Source organism: Platichthys flesus, chromosome 2 (assembly GCF_949316205.1).
Source record: "Platichthys flesus chromosome 2, fPlaFle2.1, whole genome shotgun sequence".
NCBI lineage: Eukaryota > Metazoa > Chordata > Actinopteri > Pleuronectiformes > Pleuronectidae > Platichthys > Platichthys flesus.
Window position 1 is genome coordinate 10,036,181 of NC_084946.1, and position 12,066 is coordinate 10,048,246.

Sequence of the window (12,066 nt, forward strand, 5' to 3'; positions counted from 1 at the left end):
TAAATTAAAAATTTAAACTGAAAACAGGGATTTATAAATAATCTTTGACCTTTGTTACAATAAATACAATACAAAAGCACATTATTTGATGTTTGACCTCATGAATTGTATTGTTTTTCAAAATTCTTAGTTTTGATTCTTGCAACATATTTCCAGAAAGTTGGGACAGTGAAGCATTTATCACTTTGTAATGTTGCCATTCCTTTTCACGACACGTTAAAGACGTCTATTGACTCAAGACACCCAATGATGAAGCATTTCAGGGGTCATTTTGTCCCATTCTTCCTGCAAACAAGTCTTAAGTAAGGTGTGCAACAGTACAGGGTCTCCGTTGTCGCATTTTAAAATGTGCCACATATTCTCTATTGTGGCCAAGTCTGGACTGCAGGAAGGCCAGTTCAGCACCCCACCCGCAGCCATGATTTTTGTTAACTGTGCACAGTGTGGTTTTTGCATTGTCTTGTTGCAATATGCATGGAAGTCTTTGGAAAAGATGTCGTCTTGAAATTTTCAATATTCTTTATCTTCTGACCTCTTTTCAAACAGGGTGAATTTGGGTACTTCGGTATTTTTTGTGTGCAATTTATATTATATATTATATTATATCAAAATATTATTCCTTTCTGTAATCATGAAGATCTTTTATAACCACACCAAAAGAAAGAATGGAGATATCATAATATATAATGTGTATCAATCAACAATTTTAATTCAAGCCATACCATTATATCATTCAGTAATTTCTATTGGGGTGACTCAGGGAACGAACAGTCCTTGCAGGTGAGCAACCATCATCACCAATCAGCCTCGGAAAGCTAAGTGATTATGTGCATGTCCAGTAACCAGGTAAATCACCTTAAACAGACAGTGACCGGCTGTATTTACCAATCAATCAATCAATCAAATTTTATTTGTATAGCCTATATTCACAAATTAAAATTCATCTCATAGGGCTTTAACAGGGTGTGACATCCTCCATCCTTAACCCTCAGCAAGAGTAAGGAAAAACTACTAAAAACCCTTTTAACAGGGTAAAAATACAAACCTCAGAGAGAGCCACATGTGAGGGATCCCTCTCCCAGGACGTACAGAAGTGCAATAGATGCCACGTGCAGGAAAACATCATCAAGATTAAAGTCTTCAACATTAAAGATCCCGAAGGACAACCCCAACATGACATGCCAAGCAGTCCCGCTGCAATCACAGTCCATGTTCAGCAACCAGCAGGACCACGATCCACCATCCAGACCAGAACGCCACTCCAGTCCTCAGTCACCGTCCACCGCCGCCCACCACGAGCCGCCGCCGTGGTCCTGATCCAATGCCCGTACCCGATGCCAACGCGACACAGGGTCCGCCACCACCACCACGATCAGCCCACACGACACAGAATCCGCCACACAGGATCCACCATCGCGACCCCCTGTGCGAGATCAACAAACTGCAATCCATGGTGCGGCCACAGAGGCCCTGGATCTGCGGGTGATAAAGCAAAGGGATTCCGGGGAAGGGGGATAGGGATGGAGAAGAGGAAGGAGAAGCTGGAAAAAGAAGCGCTGTGTGTCATGTGTCATAAAATAGAACAAGTAACGTTCTGCCGCACTAATTAGCTCTAACTATAAGCTTTATCAAAAAGGAAGGTTTTGAGCCTACACTTAAACGAACAGATAGTGTCTGCCTCCCGAACTGAAAGTGGTAGTTTATTCCACAGCAGAGGAGCTTGATGGCTAAAAGCTCTGGCTCCTACTCTACTTTTAAAGACTTTAGGGACGACAAGTAGGCCTAAATTCTGGGAGCGGAGTGCTCTAGCGGGTTTATAAGGTACTAACAGCTCTTTAAGGTAAAATGGCGCCATATTATTAAGGCCTTGAAGGTGAGGAGGAGAATTTTAAATTCTATTCTGGATTTAGCTGAAAGCCAGTGTAGCGACGCTAACACAGGAGAAATGTGCTCTCTTTTCTTTGTTCTCGTCAGGACACGTGCTGCGGCATTTTGGACAAGCTGTAGAGTCTTTAACGACTAACCGCTGGAGCCTGATAATAATGAATTACAATAGTCAAGTCTCGATGTAACAAAGGCGTGGACTAGTTTTTCTGCATCTTTTTGCGAAAGGACATGTCCGATTTTTGAGATATTACGCAAGTGGAAGAAGGCGGTTCTAGAAATTAGTTTTAAGTGACTATTAAAGGATAAATCAGGATCGACGATCACTCCCAAGTTCCTGACTGTTTTGTTGGAAGCAAGGGCAATGTCGTCTAGCGCAGCTATATCATTAGATAATGTATCTCTAATGTGTTTGGGGCCAAGTATTATAACCTCTGTTTTGTCTGAGTTTAATAAGAGAAAATTGCCTATATTAGCAAAGCTTATATTAGTTTTGAATATTAGGCGGCTCTTGCTTTGTGGACAGCCTTTTTATATTCTTTAACACTATTCTTCCAGTCTATGAGGTTTTCAACATGGTTACTGGAGCGCCACTTCCTTTCTAGTTTTCTTGATAATTGTTTTAACTCATTTGTCTGGGAATTATACCATGGAGCTAATTTACTATGTTTGACATTTTTCTTTTTTAGAGGGGCTATTGAATCTAATGTTAATCGTAATGAGTCTGCAGAGCTATCAACGAGGTGGTCGATCTCAATGGAGCTCGGGTTTTTAAAGAATTTGTTCTTTATATCTACGGATAATACGGGTTTAAATGTAATTGGAATTATTTCCTTAAATTTACCTACAGCACTATCAGGTAGACATCTAGAAAATGAGTTTTTCATTATTGGCATATATTCAGTTATTGAAAAATCTAAGGTTATTAAATTATGGTCTGATAGAGCTGAATTGCGCGGAATTACTGTTAAATGTTCAATTCCGACACCGTACGATAATATAAGGTCAAGTGTGTGGTTACCACAATGAGTAGGTTGGTGTACACACTGACTGAAACCAATTGAGTCTAGTATTGAACTAAATGCTACGCTACGGCAATCTTTCTTATTGTCAACATGTATATTAAAGTCACCAACAATAATAATTTTATCGGTCTTCAGGACTAAGTTTGATAAAAACTCAGGGAATTCCGTTAAAATTTCAGTACAAGCCCTGGGAGCACTGTAAACTACAGCAAATGTGATTGGCTGTTGGTGTTTCCTGGATTGGCGTGGAAGACTAAGAACCAGACATCCAAATGATTTGTAGATGAGTTTAGGTTTAGGGTTAATTGATAGACTGGAGTTAAAAATAGCAGCAACTCCACCTCCTCGCCCAAATTCTCTGGGAACATGTGAATGTATATGACTGGGGGGAGTAGATTAATTTAGACTGACATATTCATCAGGATGCAGCCACGTCTCAGTGAGGGACAATAAATCTATGTTGTAATCGGAGACTATTTCATTAACTAAAATAGCTTTTGATGACAGTGATCTAATGTTTAAAAGACCACATTTAAAAGTTTTAGATCCCTGTGTTGTTTCAGAGGTTGTTTTAATTTGAATTAGATTATTATTATATAACTCCTGCCTGACCACTGCAGACCATACATCTCTTTAGTTTATCTTTTTTTTATACATAAAAGATCCTACTTGATAGAGTCAAATTGTAAACAATTAAATGCATCCATGCGAACTTACAGTAAAAGTCTGTTGATTGGATTTTGATTGGAGGGGGAAACAAACATACTGGAGTTTTGGTGTAAAGGACTTAATACAGAAATTATAACAGTTTTACTGTGGTAATGCAAAGCAGCACACTCATGCTGCAGTATTACATTACCACAGTAAATCTGTAATAATTTCTGTATTAAGTCATTTTGCGCATTATTATCAAACTTTTGCAGACCGTATTAACTGAATTTTAAAGGCCTCTTAGTGACAAAAAAGTATTGTTATATAAATTTATTCTTCCTCATTACAAACAGATCTGATAATAGACGTTCAACATATGGTATATTTAATCCAAGTTCTGGATAAACTTTACATATTCCCATGAAACCTAACATGCACATAAAAATACATTTAAAATATATCTCAGTAGATGTCCAGATTTATCATGATAGAAAATGAACTAATCTAAAGCAGTGATGCCGAATGAAAGCCGACCGTGTTAGCTATCATATGTTCTATGTTAGTATTACCACTGATGCATCAAGCATTTAAACTTACAGCTGTGTTAAAGTGAAGCTGCATGAACTAATATTGTATATCACATATTTCATAAGGTTATCATTTGTTTGGTAAAATCTTCAAAGTATCTTTATACTGTTAGTTTAATGTAATGAAATGTGTAATAAACACATTTCCCTCTGTAAACTACTGGAATACAAGGAGATGGAAACAGTTCTCCAGCCATTGCTTTTACAGTTGATAATAAAGCTCATATACAGTGAGTCAGGGTGTCAATGATTGGCCACCAGTGTCTAATCAGCGGGGCTTGTTTTGGTGCTCCTCACACATGGAGGCGGGAGGATGCTTCCAAATTCAATCAAAATTGTTCACACTTTAAATGTCGACCATTAAACTTCTTTGATAACACGTGGATGACAGGCTACTTTCTTTATCGCGCTGATTGTCTGTGATCAAGACATCGATACTCAGCGTTGAGATGAGCTGTTAAAGAACTAAACCCGATCAATCGTGCAGTGCACGTGATGGTGGTGCAGAGAGATACACATGGTAAACAGGTAACCCGTTCGCCCCTAATTTTTTTAATTCATAGCTTTACGAACGGCTCGTTCAGGGGATGTCTGTTGTATCCGTCGGCGTGCACCTGAAGGAAAATAAACCCATTGATGTTTGAATAGTTTTTTTGAACAATTAGATCAGAATGTGTTGAATGATCGGCCTGAACAATCCACAGTGTAAAGTGTCACACTGTCGTGGCGCACAGTGATCCACAGCGCTCGGCAGATTGAAGGCCGCCTGTAACACCTTATATTCTACACTGGTAAAAAAGATTTTATCCAGTTATAAATGAAATGAACATTTCGTTCTATTCTTTAAACTGTTCAAGCTTTCTACCAAATTCAACAGAAGCAAATGTAGAGTTGCAGTTTTGTGTCTTATTTTTTTCCGTAGATGTGTGCAGTAGTTTAGTGTGAAATACATATTAATAGTATGCAGTATAAGTCATACTATGTGATATATTACTAAAGGAAGGGCATTGATAGAAGAATGTGTTGTTCACATAAAGCTTTAACAGTTTTTTGTGCTTTAGTTAACCACCAGAAATCATCTTAAAACCTTTTCCATCAACTTGCTCGAGCCTCTTGTAAACGTTTTTAAAAAACTGCCTCAGCCCTCATGACTCTGGAGGGGACCGCGGCGGAATATAGGAGCTATTGTGAAGCCATTACGCTGCATATCAATGTCACTTTTTAAAATCAGTGTCGTTTTGAAATTGAAATTAACCATAGGCCTGTTAATCTATAAAGGCCGTGCCTGAAAAGGCTCCGATAACGATCCACATCACACTGATGACGTGTCAACCTATGTGAGCAGACTTTCATATGCTGATTGTGTTCATCCATCCCTGGCTATTTATTGAATTACATCTCCTCACAATAGGCCATTGTGAATTTGACCATTGAAATCTGATTCTCCTTTTTTTAAGCAAAGTATTTAAACCATGTCTCCTCCACAACTGGACAGAAGGATTTGAGGAGGTGGCACTTGGATTTGAGTCGCACTGAGTCAGGACAGGTCATTTCCCTCCAGAAATCGCAGATTTGTGAAATGTCATCCTCTTTTTTTTATCTGGACTTTAACATCCGATAGCCACCCTGGGAGGATTTCAGCAGACTTGGAAAGACGCGCTGGCAGCTGCTCTCAAAAGGTGGATTTAGTCGCATATCGTTTTTTTTCAGTTATTGTGGATAATTCCGTGCTTGGTGTTTTTGCTGCTTTAGGCGGTGAATGGTTGGCACGTCGATCCCAGTGGTTTCTCTGAAACATATGGGGGTTTCAGGAGGACGGGGGTCTGGGATCACCGAGGACTGAAACGCAATATCCCATTTTCAGTGACTCAGCGAGGCGCACGACCACATATTTCAGTTTCAGAGTTTCAAGGTGACAATGGCATCTATCAAGTCCATCCTCGCCGAGGCCGGACACTGAAACTATGCATGGCCACTGAGCCGAACCTGGAAGATTGAATGAACATGTTTGGCACGGTAGCTGTCCGTCTGAATCCCCACCTTTTAGCAACAGGTTGCGCACCTCAAATGCACATATAACGCGCCGCTTTGACTTTATTCTTCTCTCGGTTCTGCGATTTTTCTACGTCTCCCAGCATGGTGGAACACAGCGGCCTGGATATTATGTGCCTGAACAAGTACTGCCACAGTTCCTCCTCGTCCTCCAGCTCCGAGCAGGACAAAAAGATCTTCGCCAAATTAAAGCTCAGCTTGTCGGGGGACTACCCGAGGAAGAACGCGGAGATCCTCAGCGGTCAGTACGGGACCAATCTGCTGCTGATCGGGGCCGCGCTGATGCTGGCCATCGCGCACCATGACCCCTTCGTCAAGGAAGAGCACTTTCTGTCCTTCGTCACCTGTCTCATGAGCCTGCAGCTGATGTGGATGATGTGGTACATCCTGGTGCGGGACAGACAGAAGAACACGAGGACCGAGAAAGACGTGCACGCCACCACATGCTGGATAAGAGGTGAGGTTGTGCCATTACGCACGGGGTCTCAGCAGTAAATGCGTAAAATGGCCACAATTATTGTACTATCCGTGTGTGTGGAGATGACAGAGGTGGATTTTAGTATGTATAAGTCAAAAAATCGTCAAGTGCATGTGATTTGAAAAATGTCCCATACAAATATTTTTTGTTGTTGTTGTTAGTTAGTGATAATAATAACTTGATCTCACATCTTTTTTTCTCTCGGTAGGTGGTTTGACTCTCCTTGCACTCCTCTCACTCATTATGGACGCTTTCAGAATCGGGTATTATGTTGGCTACCAGTCTTGTGTGTCGGCTGTGCTCGGGGTATATCCTGTCATCCATGCAACTCACACCATAATGCAGGCAAGTTTACCGCCCAGCTTTCATTTCAATAATGTGATAATCTTTCAGCAGTGTTGGACACTGTGTCTTTTTTTGACTGCGCACTGCTTAACCAGGTAGGTCTATGGATAATGTGCTCTTTGTTTCTGAGGCGAGGAGCTGCTGCAACAATCTAATCCTATCTTTGTACCTGTTATCAAGTGAATGTACTGCATATGACAAGATAAATCCTACTGGTAAAGGGACCTTAATAACGTATAAGATGGTTAGGCTTTTTACAAAACGTGTTTAAATTAGTTATTGTTTGGTTTTGGCTTTTTATATTTAAGTTCTGTGTCTTCTGTTGGTCTTCAGGTTCATTTTCTATGGTTTCACATCAAGGACGTCATCAAGAGCTTTGAAACATTTGAAAGGTATGTATGTCCGTTTTTAATGAAAAACACTTAAAATAAATCTTACACTACTGAACTTTGGTGTAAGAGTCCTGAAATGTGAAGGAAGAGAAAAAAAGAGCAAATTATGAAATGTACACCCACAGGCATACAGATTAATGTTATCATAATACTGCCATATGTCAACAAATGATGGGTCATCAACCTTGTTTGCAACTCTTTGCTTCCTCAGGTTCGGTGTAATCCACGCAGTCTTTACAAATCTCCTCCTGTGGTGCAACGGTGTGATGTCAGAGGCCGAGCACTTCTTGAACAACCATATGAGAAGACTTTCTGACCTGGGCTATGGGAACCTCACCATAGGTAAGGGGCCAAGGGGTCGATTGCTGGCTTGTACCTGAAGGAAAAGGACAATAGTCCACTTGAGCTCTCACTTCAATGGATAAAAGGAAAAGGAAAGAGAGGAGGGTTTGCGAGGGGAAGGGAGGTTAGCACGGCAGGCCTTGCGGGTCTTATTTGTGTCGAGCATCTCTCTATTAGGTTTCAGGAAACACAGTGTTGCTAGTGCTGAGGCCCCTCTTCAGGCCCTTTCCCCACACTTCAGCCACCACCACCCTCCCTGGCAACCCCCCACTTGACCTCAGACGGCTTTGTCCCCAGGCTGCTTACTCCCAAGGGTGCTGCAATTACAGTAACTGATACATCTAAGCCTAGGGTTGGGGGTTCGCTTGCTCCTCCTCATATCCGGCTGACTGTGAGGCTGGCTGCACCCTGACTGTTGTTCCCATTTTAATTAAAGGGTGCAGGACCATAGCAGAGGGGAGGGGAGGCAGGATTTTGTTGAGATGGTCTCTATAGGGCAACAGCATCACTATCATATGTTGGGTAGAGCTTTACAAGGAGTGAGTAAGAATAAAACGTGTATTGTCGCACATGTCTAAGATGCTCAGGTTTTCAGCTAATGAGGGAAATTCAAATCTGAAAAATATGGCCAATGATTACTGACCCCGTGGGCTAGAATAAAGGTTATTATTCAGTTATCTGCTGCAAAAGAGAATCAATACCTTTATGATTTAAGTTGGAAAGTTTCATTGAACAAAAAATACTTATACTCAATAAATTCAAGTTTTAATTGCAAATCTCCAAACATATCAAATAAATCAAGTCAAGAATCATTTCATAAATACCCCAAATGTTTTTTGGGGGTATTTTTGATACATTGAATTTTCCAAATACAAAAACAAAGTAGTTAATTTTGTAGTAGAAATCTTTGCCCATCCCTGTTTATAGAGTATTCCTTTGTTTTGAATTTAGTTTAACCCTAAAAATCAAGTGATTTTCGGCTTTATTGTTGTGGGGATCCAAATAATTTGGAGGGCATTAATGTAGTTTAGTGGTGTCAAACATGAGGGCCGGGACCTCTGCAGCAGCTACCCAAGTGTATGCTTAGCCTTATGGTCCACCCTCAAATTCTTGCTTAATTTTATACGCAAATCACTGACTAATTCGACATTTTTACACCTTTAAAAAACACTTCTTCGAAGAACTAGTTTCAACCTCATAGTGAGCACTTACACCACTTTATAACAAGTCAAACACTGCTTGAGGGGTTAACTCATGTGCTTCCGATGCCTGTAATGCTCACTGTATCAGGTTAGTTACCTCTGCCAACGAGGTTATGTTTTCAGGTTATGTTTTCAGCCATGTCCGTTTATTTGTTGGCTGGTTTGTGTGTTTGTTCGTATGCAAGATTACGCAAAAACGGCTTGACAAATTTCAAGTGCTGTTCTTCTTTTCAGACGAGATTTGTCTGGAACAAAAGGATATCAACACACAACAAATCAGAGCTCATAATAATGCCTAAGCGTTTCCAAAGACCTCATATATGATGATAGTTCTGCCGTGAAGGCTGCTCATAGAGTGTGATTGTGTTGGCAGCTGATAATGGATACTGGTGGTGGATCATGATAGTGGTGGGAGCTGATCGTGGATCATGATGGTGGATCCTGATAGTGTTGATGGCTCATGATTGTGGATCTTACTGGTGGATCTTGATTGTGGAGGCAGTCGATCGTGGACTATGATTACAAAGAGATATATAATAATAATATACTATTACTGACAATAACTCCTCAGCTAATTTGTCATTGCTGCCCCCTTCATCTCACATTGAGCCCCTTCTCCATTACGTTACAAATAGTTTCTTCTAATCAGTATTGTAAATACTGTTTTGTTTATGTGTTCAGTTCCATGTGGCATCTATTGCACTTCTGTCCATCCTGGCAGAGGGACCCCTCACATGTTGCTCTCTCTGAGGTTTCTACATTTGTTTTCCCCTGTTAAAAGTTTTTTTTTTATGAGTTTTTGCTTAATCTTGTTGAGGGTAAAAAACAGAGGACGTCGCACCTAGTTAATATATGACAATTTTTTATTTGAATTTAATATGGGCTATGGAAATACAATTTGATTGATTGATTGATAAATTGATTGATTGATTGATTGATTGATTTCATTAAATACAGTATGATACCATTTTTTATGTGTGAAATACCAATGGAAGTATTTAAACTAAGGTAGTCTATCAAATATGCACTATTTATTTTATCTTATGTTTATTCTAACATGAATGCTATTTTTTTCTTAGTCTGTACTGTATAACGTCTTGATTCACGGATATAGGTTTTGTTAATATTGTCTTTCAAAATTGACAACAAGGGTTAACGTGGGACGGAGTAAAAATGATTGTATGTGTTGCTTTTCTTTTCCATATCTCTAATGCATGTGCATCTGTTGTTATTTGTTCTGCAGTTCACTCGGATCCTCTCTGCAACTGCACCACCAGCACTTGCTCCATGTTCACCAGCAGCCTCTACTATCTCTACCCCTTCAACATCGAGTACCACATCTTTGTCTCTGCCATGCTCTTCGTCATGTGGAAAAACATCGGACGGACCATTGACCTTTCTTCAAACAGGAAAAGGTTGGCCACCAAAACCAGAGGCCTGTCCGTGGGCCCTCTCCTGGGTCTGCTAGCCCTGGCCAGCACTATCGGGATCCTGGTGGTCTACATCACCCATGTGGAGTCCCTTCAGACACGTCAGTCGGCCATTTCCATGTTCTACATTTACGGCATTGTCATGCTACTGTTCATGTGCTTTGCCGGGGCTTTAGGTCTTCTCATATACCGAGCGGACCATATACCACAGGACACTTCCAAGAACCCGTCGAGACAGCTGGACACAGAGCTGCTGTTTGGATCCTCTATTGGCTCCTGGCTCATGTCCTGGTGCAGCATTGTGGCTGTGATGAGTACCAATAGCAACCCTCCTTACCTGTGGACAAACTTCCTCTATTCTCTGCTGATTGTGCTGGAGAAGTACATGCAAAACCTCTTCATCATAGAGTCTCTTTACCGCCAGCAAGGGGACAGAGAGAGGGAGGACCCAGAGTTACCGTCTGCTCCCGAAATCTTCTCCGTCACCTCCTCTTTAGCCCCGCCGTACAACGGCATCATCAACCGAGCTTATGAGACGCCAGAGAAAGCCTGCGTCACCATGGAGAACGAGCAGGAGGAGAGCGGGCAGGTGTACAGATGTCCAAGGAAACCCTCAGAGGTGCCTCTGCCTATCGGGAGCCAAGTCGTAGAGCCTCCAAATATAAAGAGGCAAATCCTGAAGAACCTTTCTGTCTTCCTGATAATGTGCAACATCTCTGTAAGTATCTAAAATGAATGCCAATATAATCATCTTTAGAGAAGTAAAAGTTAGAGACAAGTTGATAAAGATCCAAAACAGAGCTATGAGGAAGGTGAATATAAAAGATTCATCAGGTGCCTGCCGGAAACGACAAATGAATGCTAATGTTGTAGTGTTTCCTCTAGAAGCATAAATAGGCCACTGTTTGCGAAAACTTTCCCTTGAACAGCTTTAAAAGTTGAGAATAAGTCTGTATTCTTTTTACAGGTTGTCAGGCTTCTGCCAATTAGCTGAGAAATCTGGGAATGCAGGTTTAATTAATTCAGTTCTGTTCTCTCCTCCAGCTATGGATCCTTCCCGCCTTTGGCTGCCGGCCACAGTACGACAACGGGCTGGAACAGGAGACTTTCGGCTTCAGCATATGGACGACAGTTCTCAATTTTGCCATCCCCTTGAACCTTTTCTACCGCATGCACTCAGTTGCCTCCCTCTTCGAGGTGTTCCGCCGGGTCTGACGTATTTGGCAGATGACTGACAATGCCAGGTAACAAGCACAGGAACACTTGTCACCACCAGGTCCCAGAGGGTGTCTCATAGCGCAGGTCAACCATTCAGGAGGCAGTCAGGGTCACACTCCAACAGACTTGAAACCAAGCCACGCAGGCAAACAAAAACATCCCGCGGTGTGGAGATGACAGAAGAGGACGAACCTGTTCACCTTTGTTCCTTGAAGAAATGCCTTGTAAAACACAGGGTCTATTAAAGATGGTAATGAACAGAACCTTTGGTTTAAAACGGTTTAAAAAGACCTGTGTACTTTTTGCATTATAATCACATATCAGTAGAAGTTGTTCTTATTGGTGCATCCTGCAAAATGTACTGTACATACAGCAGATACTTCACAAATATATTGTACTGTTTTATATATGAAATTGACATTGGAGAATAGACTTCTCACTTGATTTTCATTTCTCAAAA

At 41.1% G+C, this 12,066-nt stretch overlaps 1 protein-coding gene across 1 annotated transcript; it reads left to right on the top strand.

The window, feature by feature from the left end:
* The first annotated feature begins 6,283 nt into the window (after nt 1-6,283).
* Nucleotides 6,284-11,603, top strand: otop1 (otopetrin 1). Its single transcript, XM_062397416.1, has 6 exons — nt 6,284-6,656; nt 6,886-7,022; nt 7,356-7,414; nt 7,626-7,756; nt 10,202-11,106; nt 11,433-11,603. Exons 1-6 carry the CDS (start codon nt 6,284-6,286, stop codon nt 11,601-11,603), a joined length of 1,776 nt encoding a protein of 591 aa, XP_062253400.1.
* The last annotated feature ends 463 nt before the right edge of the window (nt 11,604-12,066 follow it).

What these genes read in the sequence shown, in the direction of transcription:
- otop1 (XM_062397416.1), top strand. Translation starts at nt 6,284, where the DNA reads ATGGTGGAACACAGCGGCCTGGATATTATGTGCCTGAACAAGTACTGC. An exon ending in CAACTCACACCATAATGCAG is followed by an intron (nt 7,023 to 7,355) that starts GCAAGTTTACCG and finishes GTTGGTCTTCAG; the next exon opens with GTTCATTTTCTATGGTTTCA. An exon ending in AGCTTTGAAACATTTGAAAG is followed by an intron (nt 7,415 to 7,625) that starts GTATGTATGTCC and finishes TTGCTTCCTCAG; the next exon opens with GTTCGGTGTAATCCACGCAG.